Raw genomic sequence first — 23,624 nt, 5'->3', positions numbered from 1 at the left:
ATGAAGAGGCTGGTACCTGTGGTTGGTACCTGCCTTCTATCCCAGCATCAGTGCCAGGATGGTGCTGGCAACCCCCAGGCAGAGTGACATGTAGGAGAGAGCTTGTACTAGCACTGGACTGACAGCAGGTTTTTCTTAAGCTCTGAAGCAGAAGGATTTAAATCTTTTATTTATGTGTATGGTCAAGTCTGTCAAAATTGTGTCAAATATTTTTGACAAGCAAAAATGCCATTTGCCTCAGCTTAATGAAAAATGATTTTTCTTTTCTCCCCCCCCCCCCACTACCCCAAGAACTAAAGGAATTGTAGTTTCAATTGCAGACCCAAAAGCTCCTCAGGAAAAAAAAAACAAAACAACATATCACAAAACAAAACCTAAAACCTGATTGTTGTGAGAGTTGGCTGTTAAAAGAGGCTCTGGACTGATGTTTTGGGTCTGTGTAAAATAAGGGTCTGGAGAGCATTCAATCATATGGTATCTCCTTTTATGAAGCTTTCTGGGCATATTATTCTAATGACGTTTAATGGCACTGATTTCTTCATCTCAAGCAAGTGGGTCTTTTCCCAGTCCCACATCATTTTAATTTGTTCCTCTTCTGAGAAGCATGAGAGCTGGGGCTGGCTTGACTTGGCACAGAAGAAGAGCTGTGTTGGTTGTCTCATCCCTCCTGGTGGGGATGCATCTGGCTGTCTAAGGCTGAGGACTGTGTGCAGGCAAACCTTGCATCAGGACCAGCACTTGTCAGGAGACCTGTTCTCGAATTTTCTCTGTTCCTCTGGAAATAATGTGCTTTCTGTTTTTCAGCAGGGAGCAGTGTAGGCATTGTGGTTGGGCCAACACAGTGTGTCTAACCCAAGGTCCTGAAGCTAAGTAAGCCCTTGCCTCCTTCTTCTTCCCAGGCTGAAAAGCCTTGGTGTGCTTGGAGTGCCCTGATGCAGAAGATGCTTTGTTCCCCTTCCCCTCTGCTTCTTGTCTCACTATTCCCTTTCCGTGAGGACCAGAACTGTGTGTGGTAACCAAGTGACAGTCACATGGTGAACTTGTACAGTGACAACATGGTCTGGTTTGGGGCAGAGGAATGCTGGACCCTGTGTCATCTACACCTCAGGACATGGGTACAAGCCCTGTTCAGGAATGTGGGGTCTGGATTTTACCTGGTCTCCTCACTGAGTGAGATCTGGGTTAGGATTCAGCCTGAGCCGTGGCTGACTGGAGAAGCTCTGGGTGCCACAGCTGGCACTGCACACTGATCCCTTCAGCTGGCTGGGTAGTGTGGGCAGACACACAGATGCTGCAGGCTTGGGAAAAATGCCATGTGTCCCCCACACCCTCTTTCCCCTTCCTCCCAGAGTTTCAGGCAAGGCTGGCTTTGCCTGTGCCCTCCTCTTTGGGCACAGATCTCCCTTCTCCATTACCTAGCCCACTGCTTGTGAGAGAGACCCTTTCTTGGGTGCCAGCTGGGAGGAGGGTAGGGCAGTGGGACAAGCTCTCTGCTCATCCTGAGCTGTTTGTCTGTGCATTCTGACTCAGGATCAAGCTGTCACAGCCCAGTTCCCTGCCTTGTGTTGCTTCCCCTGGGAGCTGTCAGGAGGCTGCTGGAGCCATGCGGTAACACGGGTCTCGGGGAGGCAAGCAAGGTCAGATGTCTGCTCAGAAATGAGATTGGCAATGATGCCACCGGTGCTGACAAATGGCCTGTCATTAATCTCTGACTCATGGCAGCGGAGAGGGCAGCAGTGGAAGAAACCCATGAGGTCACTGGCAGCCTCTCTCCCTTGGGACCTGCACACAACTTCCACCCTAAACCTTTTTCCGTAGGGTGGGGTGGGGATTATTTTCCTACACACCTGCCCTGAGTTTCTGTGTTTGTGTGCAAGTGCATGGCACAACTCCTGACGAGCTGCAGTCCAGCCTTTAAACACCTGGAAACTGGCACAATCATACAGTCCCTCTGGGAACTGGATTTTGGCTCGTGGCATAACTCTGGCTCAGCCCTCGTGCAAGCAGGATGAAGGCTGACACAGAGCTTGTGTTATCAGTGTGTTGCAATACCACTGGGAGACACGAGGTGCTCTGCTGCTGGGAGATGCTGCAGGGGGCATCTGCAGACTGAGAAGCTCAAACTCTGGCTGTGCTCCCTGTGCTGGGGCATTACTGGGGCTGGGGCTGCAGGATGCTCGGCCCTCTTGCAGAGCAGCCTTTCCTCCTCTCCTGCTCTTTGAGTCTCTTCTCGTCATTTTTATAGCAAGAGGGTCTTTTCTCAGTTGCAATATACTCCTTGGAAGTTATATCCAAACAGACAGGACTTTCTGTGGTAGTGGAGGCTGGTGAAGATGCTGCACTCCCTGCTCAGATATGCTGAGCTACATAGGACTGAGCTGCCTTTTAGGACAGCTGTTGGTTCTACAAGTACAACCTTTGTATCTGTGCAGGGAAGAGGTGACTTTCTCCTTTATTATTTGAGGGTTGTTTCAGTCTCTTTTAGGACATTAAGAGACATGGTTACTCCACCTTACCTCACTCCAGGTGCTTAAACCTCTCATCTTGCATTGGTGGGTGGATGGGCAGCAGCAGGCAGAGGCAGTAATGTGGGATTGGGATTGGGATTGGGATTGGCACTGGGGTTTCTGTGCCCAGAAGGGCAGGGGAGAGGGGTGCACTGATGGGGATGAGGATGTGCTGATTTTGGAGAGCGAGGGCTGCCACCTCAGGCTGCTGAAGCAGTGGCAGAGCCTCAGCTGTGCCTCCAGGACCTTCCCCCTCTGCCTCTGCTGAGCTACGATTTAATTTTTCCCTTTTCTTCCATCCCCTCTTAACTGGAAGAAGTCCTAAATAAAGTTGCTGTCACTTTTATTTATGGGCACAGAGGAAGACACGGACAAAAAGCCTGTGTGCTCCTGACAGCTACAAAGCATCCGGCTGTTTTTCCTCGCTCGCCTTGGCGAGGCGATCGATCTGGGCACAGGCGAGCTCCCTCCCCAAGTGCCCCTGCCCAGGGCACTCCACCAGGATGAATGGGAGAGGGCTCTGCATCCTGGGTCCTGGCTCTCAGCTGTTGCAAAGCCAGGCTTGTCTGGGAACACCTGTCCTAAAATCCTGGACCCCTGAAAATACAGATGCATGAACACGCCTGCCTTAAGAATCCATCACAGGCTTCTTGTCTCCATCTTGATTGGTTCCAGTGAGGTCAACTTTTTTTAATAACTCCTGGACTTCGGCAGGGAAAACTATTTCCTTCAGGAAATAATATAATTAAGGCTGCCTGACACTTCTGATTATAAGCCCCTGTCTTCAGTTGCTTGAAACTACGCCAGCCTTTAACCATTTGGACTGAAACCTCGCATGTCTCTGCCTCCGGCTGAATTTTTTTGGAAAATTTTAGCAAAGAGAGTTTTAAGCTGCTCTCAGGATGGGGTGGGGGTTGGGGGGGGTGGAGAAAGGCATTAGTTTATCCACATTTAAAAATAAAATTAAAAAAAAAAAGCAGAAAAAATTCTTGCAGTTGTGCTGAAGGAATTGCAGTATCTTTGTGCTGTGGGCCAGATAGTTTTGGGGGAAGGTTCTGAGCCAGGCATCAGGGTTCTGCTTGTTGCTGAAGCCACAAGAATCCACCTTCCCCATGCCAATCCACGAGGCTGTGTGGGTGTGTTACCCACAGCATGTGCAGGAGCTTCCCACAGCAGGAGCTGCTCTGCCTCGAGCACTCAGCACTGCAAATCCTGTGCCTGGGATGCCTCACTGCTGAGAAACCTTGGGCCCCTTCTGTTGGTGCAAGTAAAATTCATGGATCCCTGATCAGCGTAGCCCCAGTTTGTGCTGGAGAAAAAGATTTTTGGCAAATGCTGTGTGTTTGCATTTTTTTTTTTTTTTTTTTTTTTTTTCATTAAGCAAGTGGTTCAGTTATCCATTAGCCCTTGCAGATGCATCATACTGCATGCCATGAGTGCTGGGTTTCCTCCAGTGTTTTGCAAGGACCTGTTTAAAGAGTTAGTGCTTTTGCAGGCAGGTTTCTCTTAAGTTATCTTGTTGCTACAGAAATGAGCAACGCAAGAATATTTCTGTGGGGCAGCACAGACAGGCCCTATAAAATAGGTGTCACGCTGATGAAGTGCCCTCACCATGGCATTGCTGAGACCTCAAGTGCTGGTGATGCTGAGTGAGCTCAGTAGTGACTCAAGCTGCAAGGAGCTGACCCAGGACTTGTCCCTGCTCTTTATCTGAGCCCACCTGAGCTGTGATCAAGGCTGTCCCTTGATTAGAATGGGAAAGCACAGCTCACAGATTTCCCCTCTGGTTCAGCAGTAACTCATGTCCTGAATCATGTCCTTCAGCTGGTGACCTGCTTTGCACATGCTGAGTTCCTCCAAGGTCCAGTTTGACCTCAATTTGAAACCCCAAAAAAGCAAGTCATGCTTTGACTTGCATGTGGAGAGCCAGGCTGCTGGACCTGTGGAAGGGCTGACTCATCTGGCTCAGCAGAGGGCACAGAGGTGGCAGGGAATGTCAGTCCTTCTCCTGTTTCAGAGATATCTCAGAAAAGGCACTGGGGTTTTGCACTTTGTACCCATAATAATGCACTCCCTCCCAAAGGGTACTCAGCACTAAGCTCAGTCTCTCTTCTCAGGTCCCTGCCAAGCTGGAATTAGAACCCAGAGGGTCTCTGGCAGGTAATGATAAATGAGCCTCATCTCTTGCTGTAACCTGGTCTCCTTTCCTGTTCCACTTCGTCTGTGGGTAGGGGAAAAGAACAACACCCACAACCAAAAACGTTTCCAAAAAATAACCAGAGTTACATTGGCACTGCAGAGTGAGAGGTGGGGAGCAGCCCTGTCCCCTCTTTCCCAATCAGTCCCCAGCTCTGGGGTGCCTGGCAGAGCAGCTTTTGGGTGATGGGGCATTGTGGGTGCTGGGCTTGGGGCAGCTGGAGTTAAATTTCTTGGTGGCTGACACCTGACAAGTGTGATAAATTGCGGCACATCCTGGCTGCCGGCATGACAAACAGTCCTCTTCCCTCCTTGTAAACTCTGGGAAAATTTTGTGATTATTTCCAAGCACTTTGCAAATGAGGGTTTCTCCATCAGGCCCCTGGTGTAGTTTCAGGGAGGGGCCATTTATTTATTTAGGCTTTCTAGGCAGACAGGACGTAGATGGGGGTTGTAGTTTGGGTTTCTGCAGCATCCTCCCATTGGCTTTTCCAGGCTTTGCATGAGGTCCTGGGAGGAACTCTGGCAAAGCTCATCAGCAGAGGGTTGGGTGCTAATTAAAGCCTGTGGTGTTCCAGGCTTGGAGTCACTGTCACCCTTGGGAAAGAATCTCTGCAGGAGTGAGTCCCAGACTTCCCTCTTGCCAGTGGGTTTTGGCTCCTATTTTTCATTTTTAATAAAGCAGAGCCATAAGACTTTTTTTTTTTCTCTTCAAAAAGAAGTGGGGGAGCAACACAACCTCTGCCACAAGAGCTGGATAATGAGCACAGATCTCGACTGATAATTTGTTTGTCTAACACAAAAAGCGTGTTTGCTGCTGCAAGGGAGGGCACCACTGGGTGCACTAATGCCTCTGACTCCCTCTCACAGGCAGCGTGTCAGACGCAGCACAGAGAGTTCTCCTCCCTTTTCCAGTCCTTGGTGCCTGTGCTGCAAAGCTCTACAGCTTTCCTCTTCACACCCCTGGGTTCAGCCAGACTGGCCTCTCCCTGCACCATTTCACACATGTGAGGCTTTTCAGGGTTAGGGCTCAGGCAGCCAGCACCTGATGGTCTGCCCTGGTGCTGGGCTGTGTGTGGTGCTGCTGTGCTGCTCTGTCAGAGGAGCATTGCTGCCTTCAAAGATCAGAGATGCCCCAAGCTGTTGGGGTCTTTTCCCCCCTCTCCCATTTCATGTCTGAATCAAAATAATTAAGCAAATGTGTGCTTTGGGGCTGGACTGTGACGCTCTTGTGGGAGGGCTCTTACTCCAGCTGGGTTCGTGTTTGCACTGGTTACCCCCAGCTGTCAGGGCTGGGAAACAGATGCCCCCCTGGATGTTTGCTATACCTGAAGCAATGGCAGAGCTTCACCTGGTAACCTGACAGGTTGTCTCTTCTGTTTTGTTGAAGAAAATCCCAGACCTGAGCAGTGAGGGCTGGACAAGTAGCCAGAAGAATTGCACAGACGTTTATGAGAAATTGGGGACAACCCAAGGACTCTGGACAGCTGGAGAGGTAAGAGGTGGGTTAGAAACCTTGTTCAGCTGGCTTGTCCTGAGTTGGCGAGCTTTGTGGGAGTGCAGGACAGGTGTCTTCTGGTGAGGATGGTGGTGTTTGATAAAGTGTGACAAAAGGTTGCTCCTGGCTTGTGGGCAGCCTTTTCGCTGCTGTGCAAATGAGGCAGATGCTGAGAGTGGTTATTTAGGATGTGGAGGGGCAAGTATGGATGAACAGCCTGGAAAATACCCATGTTATGGTCTGCCCATGAACAACTCTCCCTCTTGAAGGCCCTTTTGGGCAGCTCAGAGGTTCACAGTCCAACCACAGCCGCAGAGGTCCCATGTTGTGGCTGAACCACCCTGGAGCAGGTAAGTGTCCAGCCAAGCTTTGTGGTGGAAGGTGAGGTGCCACCTCTTGCAGACAAGCACAGCTTGGAGCTCTTAGGTCTGCTGGGTGGTTTTTTTTTTTCTTTCCTGCCCTAGTGGACTGTAGCATCAGGGATGAGGTGCATGGGCTTGGCTTGAAAAGTAACACATCCCCTTAGGAGAGCACCACCAGCAGCAGCCATGGGCAAGGGGCTGCCCCATCTCTGAGGCATGTGTGCTCAGTATGGGGCTAAGGTGACACAGTGTGCTCAGTATGGGGCTGAGGTGACATACTGCTGTTTGAGGAGGGGTTTGGGGTCATGTTCTTTGAGCCATGGTGGAGCAGGGAAGGAGCCTGGAGATGGACCTGCCCCACTTGGGGATGCAGACCCTGCAGAGCTGTGCTGGGAAAGCCCAGTGCTTGCTGGTGCTGTGCTTGAGAAAGGAAAATGACAAATTAAAATTTAACAAGTCTCTAAATGCCAGACAAGGACGTCTTAAGTGGGAATTGTCACCATTTGACTAGTGCAGCCTTTCACTTAGCTAGAACTGCATGGCTTTAATTATGTTGGTCCTAGAAAGCAGTAGCTTACACCAAAGAGGAGAAACTGTTGACCAAAATAGCATGAATGATGAATTTTTCCTGTGCAGGTTCTCTGCCCTCTACCCACTCTGCCCCCATCATGCTTCCCAGAGTTGTTTTGCAGCCCCTTTAACCCTGGATAACCCTGGATAACCCTGGATAAGCAGAAATGCTCCCTGTGTGCACGCTTGATTGTTTGCCCTGGAGTTAAAAGGTCAAGGTTAAGAAACCCAGGGGTGGACAGCACCTGATGGAGCCACAGTGGGCTGGGGTCTGGGAGTGCAGAGATGGTCTACATGAGCAAAATCCTGCCCTTGGTGTTGGTCCTTGGTGGCATCCGTGGAGCAGCATGGAACAAGGACTCCTTCCCTCCCCATCCTTGAGGTAGATCAGCCAACCCACGGGACTCCTTGCAGCTCTGCAAATAGAGCAGCTCGAGCAGGGCTCGTCGCTAATAATACCAATTACTGTTACATGCTGGCTACAAGGTACACTGGCAGTAATGGGATCCTGGGGGGATGAAATGAAAGCGATATAATATGGTGAGATAAATTAGCGTTGTAAAAATTAGCCGTGGGTCTAGTCAGGGATCTGACAAATGTGTCGCAGCTTTGGTACAAGCTCTGAGCACTGCTGAATTGGATTTAGTGGCCCAGAGCAGAGCAGATGGGAGCAAGGGAAAAAAGAGTTTGAGGGGTCTCCGCACACATGTGCTACCAGTTAATGCTGCTTGTTTCTTCCTCGGATTTGTGGAATGATACGTCCCCTGACGTCTGCTTGTGCGTGGCAGCGAAGGAGTGAGAGCCCAGCCCAGATGATGTGCTGCTGGAGGAGCGTGAGCCTGACACAGAGGTGGGGAGGGGGTTGGAGGAGCACCAGCAGGCTGGCACTGCTGCCAGCGTCAGCAGCCCATCCCTGCATCACCGGCTTCCCCTCCCGGGTTTGCTCCCAAAGGATCTGCTGGGCTATGTGGCAGGCATTTGCACAAGTTTTAGCTGTGTAGAAAAGGTAGAAAGCTGGTTTCTGCTTCCTGTGTTGCAGCCAGACCTGTTTTGCCATGCCTGGGTGGGCTTTGGGGCAGAAGGATGTGTGGAGCTGGGCATCCCACAGCCCAGGGACTTCTTCCTGCTGACCAAGGGTGTACAGACAACTCTTTCCTATCCAGATGCAAACTTTATTCTTCACCTTCTGAGGCGTAAGGTGGAAGCCAGGAAATGGGGTTTTGTGCCTCAGGGAGGTTGGGAAATGGATGTGGTCAGTTCCAGTGGGATCCACTTCCTGGTGGCTCATTAGGACAGGCTCCACTGCAGGGATGTGAGCGGTCCTGCCCATGAGAGCATGAGAGCCTCTCATGGATTTGTAAATGCAGGATAATTGCATGTTTAATGGCTGACATACTACGTGGGATCTGGGGAGAGGCAGACATGATTTAGATCTGGTTTATAAGGCATGTTATGTGACTAACTATAATAAAAAAGGGAGAGAAAAAATCTGAATATGCTCTGTAGTGCCCTGCAGTGGAGCTGAGGGGGGCAGAGGGCTGGCAAAGTGATCTCTGAGAGGCCTCTCCCGAGTCGTGCCATGGTGCAAGAGGAATGATGGGCACATGGCAGACGTGTCTGTGGGAGGGAACCAACCTGTCACTAACTTGTCACGTCCCTGGGGATGAGTTTGTAGAGGTCAGGCCACTGCAGTTCTGCAGCAGCACCAGCCTGAGAAACGAATCCCAAGGATTGTCTCAGCACTGCCTGAAGGGTCCCCAGAGAGCTGAGCCAGTCTGGGTGTGAGCCCCTGAGGACAGAGGCCTGGGGAGACAGCTGCACCCTGTGGGAGCCAGCCTGGCCACTGCCCCTGCCCTGGGTCCTGCTGCCACCCTCCTGCTGCACACAGGGCAAGGGGTGCAGGAGGGACACCCCAGATACATCCAGCCCCAGCCAGCCCCAGCACTGAGCTGTCCTGGCAAAGCCAGTGGGGTGATGAACTGCAGCCCTGGAGGGAGCCCTGGAGGGAGCCCCTTCCCTCAACTTTTCTGCTGTGATGTGGGACCATGGTGGGAGTGCCAGTAGCAGCATAAATAGGAATACAACTTCTCAGCTTCTTGTGCAGCTATGATATATCTTGTTTATATTGACTTTCTTAAACCTCTAAAATACATTGTAGATTGATCTACAAATCTGCAAAAAGCACCCTTTTTATTTTTTTCTTTAAGCCTAAAGCAATTTTCTGCCTGCTCCTTGTGGTTGGCTCTGAACAGACACATGTTCTCTTGTCCTATTTGAGGCTGGCATGCTGCCACAGTGGTAGGAAGTTTAGCAATACTTGAGCTGGATCGATTCAAGCCCATTATCTGTGCTGCCTGGGACTTGGTGGTGAAGGGGGAGAAAATATTCTCCCCAAACACATCAAAGCACTGTGATAAGGACACACAGTTAAGCTCTATTTATAGATGGACAGATGTCTTGCCAAAGCTCTGCTGCTGTCACTTGATTATGCAGTTTTTGAGAGCTTAGGGGTGTTTGGATCTGAAGGTGGTTGAGGTGTGTCCCCTCCAGGCACAGCCCCTAGCAGTACAGCTCCTAGGTGGTCTTTGCCCTTCTTCCAAGAAGGGACCTGATGTTTAGATAGTAAGAATGAAGTGGCTGAGAGGTCTTTTCTTGGAGCTGGTGACTAAGATGAGGTCAGCAATCCCTCATCTTGTTCTTGCATCTGCACAGAGCCCTTGGAGCTCCAGAGCAGAGCTGCTGTGGATGTTACATCAGAACAGTGTGGCTGTTGAGCTGAGGGCTCATGGCTTAAGCATATGCATCCTCCATTTCCTGGGATACCTGGCTCTCAGCTGTGCCACCCTCCCAACAAAGAGATTTTTCCTACTGTTCACCCTGAACCTCCCAAGCACCAAGGTGTAGCCACTGCCATGTATCTCATGAATTTCCCTTCTTTACCTAAAGCTGACAAGGATATTTGAATCAGGACCAGTCATGCAATCTGCATATTTGGAGTGGCTCCCCAAGCTGTCTCAGGTCTTGCAGTGTATGTGCACATACATGTTCCATGAGTGTTTGATTTTTGAGGAGATGGTGGAAAGGGTGAGGTGAAATGGGTTAGCTAATCCAGATTCTGCTCCTGGTGTGAAGGAACGCTGGTGCTCATTTGACAGTGTCCCTTCATTTCCGTCCATACATTGCTCTGTAACAACAGTCATGAATTTGGGAATGGGAGAAGGGCAAAGGCTTCATTCTGCTTAGCCTTGAGTGTTGTTGTTAAAGGTGCTATGCTGGTTTTGTCTTGGTTCTGACCCTGGATAAAGGAGGGAAAAGCTTCTCTTAGCATCCAGCAGGAGCTATTTGTTTCAGATATGCCACTGTCACTTACTTTCTTGCTGTGGGTTGCCATGAAGACCCTGGCTTGGTGTCCTCAACAGCTTCCCTGGATATTTCAGAGCCTCTGGCTGAGAGTTTCCTTCAGTTAATTAGCACTGGGACTTCTCTTGGGGCTCCCAAAACTTCAGGCAATGTCTGGATGTGGTTCAAGTGCTGTGTGACGTGCTGGCTGTGCCTCTGCTCCCACAGCCCAGCCTGCTGTTTGATCCCTTTGCTACCTGGGCAGGCAGCTGGCAGGACCATCTTGGCACAGAGTGGGTGTTCCTGTACCCAAGCCCAGCACCAAACCACTGCAATGAGCTGGAGAATTTCACAGTAAGTGCTCTTTTGTAGGCCTCAGTGAATTGTGGCTCCAGGAGGAAAGTTGTATAGAGGCAGGTTTGGGGACCAAGACCTGACTTCTTTAATTTATTTAACACATCGTCTTGATCAGGTGCAGGATAGGTGCATGATGGATCCTGGCTGTGTCCCGTTCCCAAGGCTGGGAGAGAGGAGATTTCTCCTCCCCAGGGTGTCTGTAATGTGTTTGTCTGCATGGCTCCTGCAGAGCCCTCAGAGCTCAGTTTGGTTTTATTCTGTCTCCAGGGTGCCACTCAGCTCTGCTCATATATTCCTCTGATGAGTGGGCAAGACAGGAAACAAATGCCTGTGCTAGAAAACCACATATGGACTTCCAGTGGGGGATGACACTTCCCCAAGCTATCTGTCTAGTGAATGCACTTCCCCTCCTGCCTGTTTATATTCACAGTGGTGTTGCTTAGCTGCTCAGGTGAGCCATAGATGTCAAGAAAGATGTCAGTTTCAAGAGAAGGCTTTAATGCAAGTCTTCCTGCTGTTCTGTGTGATGGATGGTGGATGACACCCCAGTGTGCCAAGAACCAGGGGAGAAGGAGTGGAACACTCTGCTGGGTCTGGCACAGGAGCTGTGGCTGGGAGAGTGGCTGCAGCACTGCTGGAGATGGCATTTTACAGCTAGCCCAGGATGCTGATCCACAGCACGACCAAGCTGATAACTCAGTAGATGAGGGGTCTGATGGAGGAAAGCTCTGTATTCCAATACAAAGAAATAAGCATCAGCAAGAAGGGCTGAACTCCTGTAAAGCCATTTTGGGGGGTCAAGGATGCTGTGGTCTCATGGTTCCTGGAGGACCTGGGTGGTGGATGCCTGGTACTCTGCTGGTAAAGCTGGAAACCATGGAGCCACAAACATGAGATGCATTTGCCTAGGGTGGGAGCTATCCCACTGAATCCTGACTCTGAGACATGAGGAGCTATTGTTAGCCTGATGGAGGGCATAAAGGGGGCACCTGCTGCACCAGATGGAAGGAAAAGGTGCAGACCTACCTCCTTGCAGTCCCTCTTAATGCCCAGGGAGAGTGGCTGGATGTGGAGATCTGCTGGAGGAGCTGTTCAGCTACGATGGAGATGGGCAGGGTCCACAGGTGGCAAGAGGAGCGAGGGGCTCAGCTGCTCACCCCTGGACCCCTTCCATGGCCGAGGCACTCCCAGTGCTGTGTGCTCAAGCACCGTGAGGCTGTTCAAAGAGGAGGTACACAGCAGCACTGATTGCACTCTTTAGCAATGTTAAATGCATTCTTTCCCCCTTTAAGATTGCTCTTTTTAAGCTCTGGATAGCTCCAGGAAGCCTGGACTGAGGCCCGTGTCTCCAGGGCGATTTACAGCACCAGTAGTCCCTCAGCACTCATTATAGCCCCCAATTGAGGACACCTGAGCACTGCCCTTCCCTAAGATCACATATAACTGGCTCTTTTTTCTTCCTCTCGCCCCAAATTGTTGTACTTTACAACTAAAAGGAGGGGCATGCAGGTGGGGAGCAGCACAATTTATGGATCAGAGATTTATATGCTGCTGTGATGCTGTATTTTTTCCCCACAGTGACACTTTATTGCCACAAATTACCAAACAGGCAAGGTTATGCGAGTGACAGCAGGCAGAGCTGTAAAGGACAGGAACAAATGGCAGCAGGAAAAGTACCCAGAGGAGAGGGGGAGGTCTGGCAGAAATAAAAGAAGGCGGGACAAGCATCAGAAATCAGTTTGCTTTACAGTGGCATATATGGGTGAAACCTGGGAATTAGTATGCTATCTCTAGTACAAGGGCATGACATGGGGATGGGAGAGCAGCTGGTGGTCTAGGTTGGAATTTTTTAAATCCTTTGGTTTTAACTTCCTTTTTCTCCCCCCTCTCCCTAAATTGCCAGGTCCTTCCTTTATGCAGGCCGTAGGTTTTTTGGTTGGGGTTTTTTGTTTTTGTTTTTGGTTTTGGTTTTGGGGTTTTTTTGGTTGGTTGGTTGGCTGGTTGGTTGTTTTGTTTTTCCTGTAGAAATGACACGTTTTTATTGTTGAAAGGTTTGTTTTCCTGTATTCAGGATGGTGTAAGCAGGGAGAAGTTGGGATTCCTGGGAGGTGGCAGCATTCAGAGGCTTATCAAGAGGTGCCTTGCTGTGCAAGTGGTTGCTGCATTTTCTCACTTTCTGGTTGTGTAGGGTGCAAATATTCCAGTCTTGCCCTTTTGTGGGGGCAGGATGGTCACTTATCTCCATCTGTATTAATGTATTCAATATCCTTGATGGTGTGGGGGAGACAAACACCAGCCCTTGGGCAGAGGAGTGCCTGAGACATTCTTTGGCTTTGGTTGAGCGACTCTGTCTGCGTCCACTCACCCAAGTTAGATCAGCTTAACTTCAAACGAGTGTAAAAACTGAGAGGCTGGACTTTGGCAGAGGTATTAAGGGTGCCTTTGAGCTGGGGATGCTACTCAAAGCTGCCGGGGAGCTGTCACTCTATTATTCTTGCAACAAAACACTACCGGAGGAGCTGAGAGCCTCAAAGGCTCTGCAGCCACAGCCAAAATTGCATTTAACTTGCATAAATGTGCTACAGAAGTGGGGCTCACCACACCAGCCCAGGGAGAGTCAGCACTGACATGTGCCCCCCTTGCTGGCAGCACAGAGGGGATTCAGGGACACCTTTGCACCACAATGGACCACTGCACAGGGCAATTTGACTTGTCTGTTCCCATGCCTGTAAAAGATAATTTCCCGTGAATCCCAATGCCATAAGCCAGGTATTTAATCTTGCTTGAAGGGAGCATGTCTGAAGCATGCAGGGCATCACAAACAATAGCAAGCAATCAATAGGCTAAATCCTGAGGTCTCTTACCCAGACTTTGCTGGAGTAAAGGTTGACAAAGTGCTGAGTAGTTACTCCAGACTTCAGCCCTGAGCTGAGGGCAGAAGTGATTGACTGATTTATTGATGATGCATTTTACTATGAATCTAGCCTGTCTGGTAGTCACAAATGCTCATTTAAGCATAAATCATGGTCTGCCATGAGCAGATAGCCTCTCCTGCAGCACAGCTAGGCAGAAAGATTTTAGATGAATGGCTTATTTGGTGAAAAATAGTTTTGGATCAACGCAAATAGCTTGTGTTTCTGTGTTGTGCTTGGCAAATAGCCTCACAGAAGAAAGTGAAAGCCCACTTGTGAAAAAGATGAAGAGCTGGATTCTGACATGATGTTTAGATCTCCTTTCCAACTGGTTTTAGGTTTTCTTCCCAAATCAAAAAGCCAGATGAGTTTCAGAAGATTCCTGTGAAACACTTTTTCCTTGCCCTCTGAAACCTTTTTTCCTTATCCATTGTTCCTGGCTTCTGCAGAAAAACCAGTGACACACAGCACTTCTAAAACCTGACTCTGACTCTCTGTGAACCCACACCTCATTTATTTTTAGTTGGCCCAGCAGCATGAGGGCTCAGTCTCTGGCAGGCATTCGTTCAGTGCTGCTGAGCTGTGGTCTGGGATGTGTAAGGCTGCTGGATTTGCTGCCCTGATGGGGGACAGGGCTTATCCTGCCTCGATGGAGCCTTGGAAGGTTTGAAAGCAGGGTACAGCAGCCAAGAACACCTCAACCAAATGCAAGGCTAGGCAAAGCATCAGTTGTTCCTGCTGCAAAAGACTGAGCAAGCCCTTTGGGGGTGTCAGTGGTGTCACCTTCACCCCAAACTCTCAGCAGCTGGGATGTGGCTGGCTTGCTCCCCTGTTTGCAAATCACCACCCTCGTTTTGATTCATTAAGCTGAGTAGTTTCTTACTATTCAGGAATAAAACCAGGCTACTCTATCACCTCCATAGCTGGTTTTCTTCCTCATAATGTTGTTTTTTCTTTGTTTTGAGCCTGGCTGCTGCTGGCTACATCTGCTGTGGCTCCCAGAGTCTGTGCTTACTGTGGCAGCACATGGGTGCATCCACGGTGGATGCTGTAGGAAACCTCTCAGACAGATTTGTGCATGTGTATGTGCCTCTCTCAGTATTTCCTGTTAATTAATGGACACTGGAGTCCGTCGTCTGTAGCAGCACTCACTGGCTGGTGATAAATTGTTTCTATGACAAGATGGCAGTGAGAGCCGGGCGAGCTGCGGCTGTCGGCGCTGGGTTTGGGAGCCAGGGGTGAACGTCAGTCAATAACTGCATGGGGAGAGGGATGGTGAAAAGCCCAGCAGCTGACTGCGAGATCCCTGAGGAATCCTGCCTGCTCCTGCTGGAGGAATCCTTGCTGTGGGCTCCAGCAAAAGGGCAGCAGGGCTGCACCAGACTCCATGGTTAACTGGCACACTCCATCCCCATTGATGCTTTTGGTGTGGAGGGAGGAGAAAGGGTCTTATGCTATCCCTAATCCACAGGGGTGGATGCTGGCTGGAACTTGTAAGGATGCATTTGGAGCAACCTCTCCTGACCCACACTGGGTTTTGCTGCCTCTCATACCACAGAAAAGGCACTGTGCCAGGACCTGGGATCTGTTCTCCTGCAGTGCTACAGCTTCCAGCATGCCCTGCTTGGTGTCTGGAGTGCCCTGCAATGCTGCCAGCACCAGAAATCCCTGACATCCTCTACCTGCTGATGGCAGCATGCTAGCCATGGCACAAGGCTTGGCTAGGCATTTCTTGTGGGACCAGTGCTTTTGGTGACCTTGATGGGCAGCCTTCATGGCAGCAACTGTGTCTACATCACCAGTAACTGGGTTTAAACCACTAGCAGGTGGTGGTTGAGGTGCTGCAGAGCTTACAGAACTTCATGGATAGGCTGGAGTGTGGGGCTGGATGTGATGGGTCTGGGCTGCTGGTGCTCACACTGTTCTCAGGCTGGTCAGTTGTGGTTCTGAGCCCAAACTGAGCCCACACTGTGAGCTCTGCATAGCAGACTCATCCCAGGAAAACAGAGCTGGCACCAGAGTCCAGCCTCCCAGAGAGCAGACATGGACTGACATTGCTTTTTGCTGCATTCCCAGTGGGACTGGTCCCTGCTGCAGCCCTCTGCTGCTGTAAATCCATCTCCATTCTGGCTGGCATGCTGGAGTTGGGGTTTAATCACCCATTGTGCTCACTGGGACTCCAGCAGCCAGAGCAGAGATCCTGCTCAGGAGGACAGTGTGGGATCCGTGCTGCCCTGGGACCTGTTGTGCTTCCCACAGTGCAGGGGGGCAGTCTGCATTTACTGGGAAACGGAATTATCTGCTTCCCCAAGTGGGGAAAATAATAATAATAAAAAAAGTGCCTTCCACTAGGTCATGAGCCATTACCTCGAGGGGCCCTTCATCAGCTGATGAATTCTACTTAATAAAATAAATACTGAGAGAAAATGTAATTGGATTTCATTTATTACCCAGTTCCGCCTAGCAGCCCCAGATTATACAAAAGCAATTAGAGAAAGCTCTCCATTAATAGCTATCTTCAAGCCGCCCAATGGGTTCATTCCATCAAACCTTCTGGCTTGTGTAATTTCCTTTCTTGGAGCTTGCTCCTGGCCGGGGGAGGATGTGGGGTGCGCAGCACCATTGCCAGCAGCCTGTAAACAAAAGCAGCCCTGTCTCTAACATTTGCACAGGGTCTTCCCAAGCATGTGGCTCAGCCAAAGGGTGTCCTGGTTTAGGGCAAGAAGCCAGAGCACCTGGGCAGTCTGGCTGCAGACTCGGGCTTGGTTGTGCCTTCCCTGGGATGAGAGCATCCTTCCTGTGCTTGGCATTGCCCACAGTGAATCTGTGCTGCCTGGCAGTGGGTGGGTGTGTAGAGTCCCAGGGGGGCATAGTGCTGTCCATCTGAGGGCCTGGCTGCTTCTCTGATGCTGATTTTTCCTGTTATGCCAGCAGGTTATATCCCAGCTTCTGTGTCTAGCACCTTGCAGGGACACACACTACAATAATCCCACTTCTCTGAGTTTTTTGCTGAGAGCACAAGGAAAGCCTGGTAAAGTTTGCTGAGGTTGGGTGGAGGAGGATGTCTCATGCTATCTCCCTGAGAGTCTTATGGCAACATAAGGGAAGCATGTTTGAGAAACCCTCACAGGGCATGGCCGGGCGTCTGGCACCTGTTATCACTGAGGACAATGGCAGGTTAATCTGCACCAGAGGCCTAATCTCCTATCTTTTTTCATAATCCCTGTTTACAATGGTGGATGAAGAAAGACAATTACAGTGGGGAAGGCAACTGGGGGGAGAGATAATGAATGATCCTGGAGGATAGTTAGCTAGGAGTGGTCCGTGGTGGCAGTAGAAGGGGGTGTGCACATCCCTTGTGTGTGTAACGTGTGTGTGTGTAGAGCTGTGAGAGGGTGCAGCCCTCTCCCTCACTCTTCCAGTGCTTGAAGCCCTGGAGGAAAATTGTCTGGCCATGCTTCCTGCTTTTGGGCCAGGCTCATTTATGAAGGGACCACATTTTTGTTCCACCACAGCAAATGCAAGGCTGGAGGGAGGGAAGGGATTTTAAAGTTGGTTCCCTTGCAGTGTGGAGGAGGGGTGAGGGCTTTAGGGGCCAAAGAGGTTCTTAGCTTCTGCCTGGGAGTGACATTGTCTTCTCATCCCAGTTGTCACTCTGGGCAGAAGCCAGCACCCTTTCTCAGCTCAGACAACCAGATCTGTTGCAGCTGATGCTTTGATGGAGCCAGAGTGGCTCATCAGGGATGTACCAATACCCTTCATGCTTGGGAACCTGCACTTGGCTCTGGCATCTTTGGTCACCCCTGCTATAAATACACTCTCTCCCCCAGTGCCTCTTGCTGTCCCCTTTCCTGGCTCACTTCTCATCCCCTCCCTTTCATGCTGTAACATCCCTGGCACAAGGTTGGGGTGAGAGTAACAGCACAGCCAGGAAGGAGCCGATGTTTAGTTTCAAACAAGAAACAACATAAGGCGTAATGCAGCTGGAAAGGTGAGGGCAGATGGAGAGGGCCAGCAAGGCTGTGTGGCTCTTCATCTTCATTACAGGCTGAGGGCTGTGGTCTTGCTTCCGTGCTGCTTGCCAGCGAGGGAGGGATGAGATGTGCAGGGAGAGCTGGTCCTACTGGATGGTGAGAAAATCAGAAAGGGATTCACTGAGGGAAGCAAGATGGGAGTAGGGAGGTGCATGAGGTGAGGTGACCCATAGGGGACAAAGAGGGATGCTCTCCTTGATGGGAGATGGCAAATGCCTCGTAAATGCAATCTGCCTGCTCAACCTGGGTACTCACTCTGGAGAAAGGAGAAAGGGAGTGTTTGAGAGCATTGGCGGGCAGTGGTTGATGTTGGTATAACTACAGAGGCAGGGGGTTAATCTTGGCTGGTAAGATGCAAGGTGGTATGGGGGAACCTTGCTCAGAGAGGGAAGAATTAGAGCATGAGGTGGTGAAACTGTGGCTCTGAGAAGACAGCTGAGGTGTGGAAGAAGGAGACCTTTCTAGCATGGAATGAAGGATGTGCAAAGGTCAGACACTGACTGTTGGGCTGCCACTGATGTTCCCTCCTTCCCAGAGCAACAGCTTGTCTTGGCCTGAGGGTTAACCTTGAGCTCAGTTCTGAGAGAAAACTCCTAAAGAAATAAATCCAACCTCCAAAAAGGAGTAAGCACTTGAAAACTGCTTTTCCAAGCCACCAAACAGCAGTCACCACATGAAACCTTCCTTTTTTACCTCATTGTTTATTTTTTACAGGGGTCTTTTATTTATACACCCTTAACATCCCTGCTGTTAAAGCAGCCTTATTAGGATGCTGCCCTTCACCAAAGAACTCTGCTATCGAAAAAGAGCATTAAAGATTCAACAAATAGCTGAGAATTGGGATTGATCCTAACCTCCCATAAATGGGAGTACCTTCCCCCATTAATCAGCCTTGGTTTTCATTTACAGGATGATGGCCTCAGTGCTACACTTCTTCAGGACTAAAAGCACGTTAAATATTTATCACAGCTGAGTATTCACTTCCCCCACTATTGCCAACTAAGATCCACTGCTTAAGCCTGCGTTGGCTTGACAGGTTGTGTAGTGAGGTGGCATGCCATTAGGAAACCTCTTGTGCCAACGTGCTCTGCTCATTTGCTGCACTAAGCACAAAAAGATGGTGGCATCTCTCATCTCAGAGCATGGTCAGCATGGGACTGTATTATAAAGTCTCTCTGCTTGCATTTTGCACTATTAAGTTAAACATACTAGGGATAAGATGCTTGTATCTGCTCTTTAGCAGAGGGGTGGATCATCCACGCACCTCCATGTCTCTTTTAACCTCAAAAATAGGATTATTACACCCAAACTGCTCTGTAGGAGCAGCCCTCTGTCTGTTCTGAGGCTTTGCCCCATGCCAGGGTCTTCATTAGCAGTTCAGTGTGGGGCTGTTTACATTGCCATGCCTGGAAACATTTCCCAGTTTATGACCATGCACTCTCCTGTGCTGAAAGGATGCTGGCAGTACTCTCTGCCTTTGCTTAGGGTTCTGGGAGAGAGTTTTCATTGCCTTTCGAGGCTTGATATGATGACAGGGTGCTCAATGATCCAATTATTGGTCTATACATATGTAGATACATTCTTGCTAATTGTGCCAGGTGTGCCCGTAGCATTTCAGAGAGCAGCTATTTTAGGAGCATCTCTGGAAGCTGCCTTTTCATTTTGCCCTCTGGTCGTGTGTTGGCATTTCTTAAAAGATGATGCTTGACTTTGAGAGTTGCTGAGGGACCTCAGGGATTGGAAAAAGCATGGGCTGCTCCCTGCCTGAGGGGCCTTGAGGTGCTGCTGAGAGCAAACCCTGAGCCACGATGGGAGCAGTTTATCAGCTCAGGAAAAGCTCCCTGTGATGCTGGGAGGAGTTTTACTTCTGCACCAGGGCTCAGCGCAGACTTCACTTGGCCAATTCCAAGAGCCGAGGCTGAGCTGCTGTTGCTGGGTGCAGCTAGTGCTGCACTTTTTATTATTTTTTTTTTTTAATTTTATTTTATTTTCAACTTGTTGGTTTGGCATCATGGTGATGCATCTCCCCGTCTTGGCACCCACCCCCGTGGCCCCCACCTCCAGTCTGAGCTGCTGATGCGCGCAGCCTTGCCGCAGCCGTTCACATGTACGGGCGCACAATGTGTTTCATTATCCTTGTCTCAAACTTGTTTTGCTGCTGTCACGCACCAGAAAAGTTAAACACGTCTGATCAAAGGCATGTAAACACAGCTTCAAAACAAATGCCCTCGAGTCCTGCCAAAAGCACAGAGCTGTCTCCGAGCAAATCACGTCTCGTATTCCCCTTCTTGTGCCTCCTGCTGCTCCGAGCGGGTGCGCGGTGCCGCCTGATCTCCTGGAGCCTCGGGGGCTGATGCTTGCAGCAGGGAAGGGTTGCCCACCGGTTGAACAAACTACAGAGAGGATTTGCACCGGCGAGGCAGCTGGGAGGAGAGCAGAGCCTCAGCCTCAGAGCGGGAGGGAAAAACTTACTGCATCCTTGCATGTGAGAGGGAGCCAACCCCAAAGCTCTGCAGCTCTGGTGGGTCGAGGGGGAGCAAAGCATGATATGAATTGGCTGGATATAAAGGTGCCAAGTGTGCTTTTTCCAGGTCTACCCTCCTGCTCCAGCTGGTGTATTGTCCTGATGCAGTAGCTATAGGACCAGGAGCACCTAAGGCCACTGCTGCCTGTGCAGCCAGGGCATCACTGAGTTTTGGGCTTGGCTTGGAGGAGAGTCAGCCAATTGCATCATTTGGCGGATGAGAGGGGCCGGGCTAAGGATATGGGGAGGGTCCCAGACCAGGAGATGCTTCTGCTCCGCTGGGTTTCCAGCCCGTGGGGGGCACGGAAGGGTGAGGTGGCGTGAGGTGACACTTGCACCCCTGGCTCAGGGACTGTGATGTCACTTGATTTCCCATGAGATTGTTAAAAATAGGGAATTCTCTATAGTGGCACACAAGTCAGATTTTCATCTTACTACAGCTTTACAGAGGGCTGGATATGCATCTTAAATAGGAATGGAAATCTTTGAGATTTTGCAGCCTCTGAGGGCAGGTGTTTTAGAAAACACTGGCTCGTTTAAAATCTGCCAAAAATGTATTCACAGCTTGGCTACCAGCACGGCCAGCAAATAGTTTGGGAATTCATGAGCTTGTGAACTGACCCGGACTCTGCAAATGAGTTGCCCAAGGTCTTTGCCAAATGCCTTTGAATAATGGACATGTCAGAAGCAGATGGGGTTGCAAATGGCAGGTTATTAGTGCCCGATGCCTGTGCCAAGCAGTGCTGCACGTGTGTGCAAGCACGCAGCCTGGGCAGGGCTCGTCCCGGAGCGAATGGAGTGGCTGGGTTGCTGCAGGTAAGATGATCCAATGGGTCTCCTTCAAACCAACTAATTGCATTAACAGGGGAGATAAAATCTCAGTCGTCCCCCACATTGGTGCTGGACAGTCACAGGCAGACTGTGAAATGCCCTGCAGGCAGTGGGGACGTGGTCAGAGGTTAACGATGGTGTCAGCCTTCATAAATCATCCCTAATGAGACCTGGGAAAACGTTGGATTGCAGCTCTGATGCAAGGCTTGGCTGCGTTGTCCTCCTTTTACTTTGGGCTTTTTGTGCCATTTGGTGTCCAGGATGATCTGTGTGAAGCCTTTGTGAGGCTTTCCTGCGTGCCGACGGGTCCTGGGCTCTGCTCCTGGCTGATGTGCTGCAGAATAAATAGATTTCCCCCTTTTGTTTTCCTTAAGGACAAGTTCATATGTGCCTAGGGTGGCAGAAATCTCGGGGTGGAGGGTATTGGCTGTTTCCTCGTGTGGAGGAGCAGCATGCTCTGCCACTGCTCATGCTGAGTTTGGGATGCCTCCAGGTAGAACCTGAATCATAAAGTCTGGCTGGTGCAGTGCTGCCTCTGGGAATCATTCTGGTCAGACAAAGGCCTGCAGGGACCTCTCTCAAGCTTCCCTCCCAGCCCTTCTCACCTGCATTGGAACCACATTATGGGGACATCACCAATTATAAATGCTTCGTCTGGGAGAATCCTGAGCTGGAAGCAGGACTCCAAATGAGTTGTGCAAGGTAGAAAGATTAAAAGAGGTTATTAATGTCCCCACCAAAGGCTGCCTCTGGGGCTGGCAGTGGTGGGCTGCTCTAGGCTGTGTGTGGTCCCTGCAAAAGCTGCCAGACACCGGCCGGGACGCTGGGAGGAGTGAAGCAGGGTACAGTGAATACTCCTTCCGATTTATTATTTATAAAGTACTGTCACAGCCCTGGAAGTGTTGGGACTCTCAGAAAAGCTGTAGGAATGTACTAATTAAAGAACACAATGAGAATGTAAATTGGGAAATCTCCCCAGGGGGAAGCAGCTCTGGGGGGAGCTAATTTGCCAGTCCCCACTACTCCCCTGCAAACTGGCTGAGACACTGGAGCAATTAAGGAGGAATTTGAGTGTTAAATATAATCTGGAATTGTGTTTTTGGCTTTTTTTTTTTTTTTTTTTTTTTTTTTTTTTTTTTTTTTTTTTTCTGTAATTAGTTTATTTTTCTCTTGGGTAACTGTGTTACCAATTCTGTAATTGTGACTTTAACTCTCTTTCTGCTACAATAGGGGCATTTTGTGGGATTTTTTGCAGGGACTGGTGATAGTGTTGGTCTTTGTTTTTGGAAATAAATTCAGGTGTGTCTGCCAGCACCAAGGTGGTGTGTCATCTTCTTGTGTGATGAAAGATATATGGCCCCAGGGCAGGGTTAACAGTAGCCAATCTGGTGAGAGACAGTCCCTGATTTTGGAATCATAGAATCACAGAATGGTTTTGGTTGGAAAGGATCTGAAAGATCATCTCATTTCAATCCTGCCATGGGCAGGGACACGTTCCACTGGACCACATTGCTCAGCGCTGCATCCAGCCTGGCCTTGAACCCTTCTAGAGATGGAACATCCAAAACTTCTATGGGCAACCTATTCCAGGAATAAAGTACTGATTGTTAGAGTTGTCTCCTAAAATCCATCCTAAAAATATGGCTTTTTTGGTTGATCTTTTTTCCTGCCCATTTCTCTTCTGTGTGGCCTGGCTTACTCTTTTGTGCTGTTTTCACTTATCTTGCCCTGCTCAGGAAATGTGGAGTCATTTGAGCTGTGGCCAGTAGTGTGGGCTCAGGGTAGTGGCTGTGACTTATTTCTCTTTTCCTGTCAACTTCTTTTATACAGTCCAGGGTGAGAAGACAAATGGAGAGAGTGTCACAGATCTGAGGCTCTGGTGGTCAGCAAGGAGTAGCCATCAGCTCATGTTCTGTTTGGTATTGGGTTCACAGTCAGCTGCCTCCCTGTGTCCAAGTAGCAGCTGAGAAAAGGGCTTGTGTTCTTGGGCTTTGGGGTTTTTTTTTATTTCCTTTGTCTTTAGCACACACTCCAGTGTGCTGTTTACTGTAGGGTCTTCAAAGCTTGCAAAAGAGCTTTGAGATGAAAAACTGGTGTGATTGTAGCTAGGGTTGTTTGTGATGGCTTGGTTGTTGGATCATGTTAAGATGGTGTTCTCAAGCAGGCAGCAACTAGTGTATTGCAAGGTCCTCCTCTCTCTCTCATTTTTATCCTTCTGATTAGCTTGAATATTTATTGCATTTTATCAATAGGCATTAGTTGTCTGAGATTCTTATCCATTGCTAGCTAGCATTTTCAAGGGTTTGAGAGCTCTCAAATCTAAGACATCGGAAAACATCATAGATGTAGATTCATGTGATAATGAGAACCCTCAGAGCAGTAGGATTTTCTCTGCCTGTGGGGGGCGAAGTGCTCTGGATAAGCTAATGTTTTGTGGTTCTAACCCTGAAAAGCCTGAAATCAGCCTCACATGAGGGATGCAGAGCCTTCCCCT

At 49.7% G+C, this 23,624-nt stretch overlaps 1 protein-coding gene across 1 annotated transcript in view; it reads left to right on the top strand.

The window, feature by feature from the left end:
- LOC306814391 (ciliary neurotrophic factor receptor subunit alpha-like) overlaps nt 1-23,624 on the top strand; it is a gene marked incomplete at its 3' end in the record, with an annotated part of 175,142 nt that overhangs the window by 44,534 nt on the left and 106,984 nt on the right. The window contains exon 2 of the mRNA XM_079330387.1: nt 6,094-6,198. Coding sequence (XP_079186513.1) covers nt 6,094-6,198 — 105 coding nt within the window. The remainder of the gene's footprint in view (nt 1-6,093; nt 6,199-23,624) is intronic.

Source organism: Erithacus rubecula (genome assembly GCF_903797595.1).
Source record: "Erithacus rubecula genome assembly, chromosome: Z".
Taxonomy (NCBI): domain Eukaryota; kingdom Metazoa; phylum Chordata; class Aves; order Passeriformes; family Muscicapidae; genus Erithacus; species Erithacus rubecula.
This window is presented reverse-complemented; position numbering and strand designations above follow the sequence as displayed.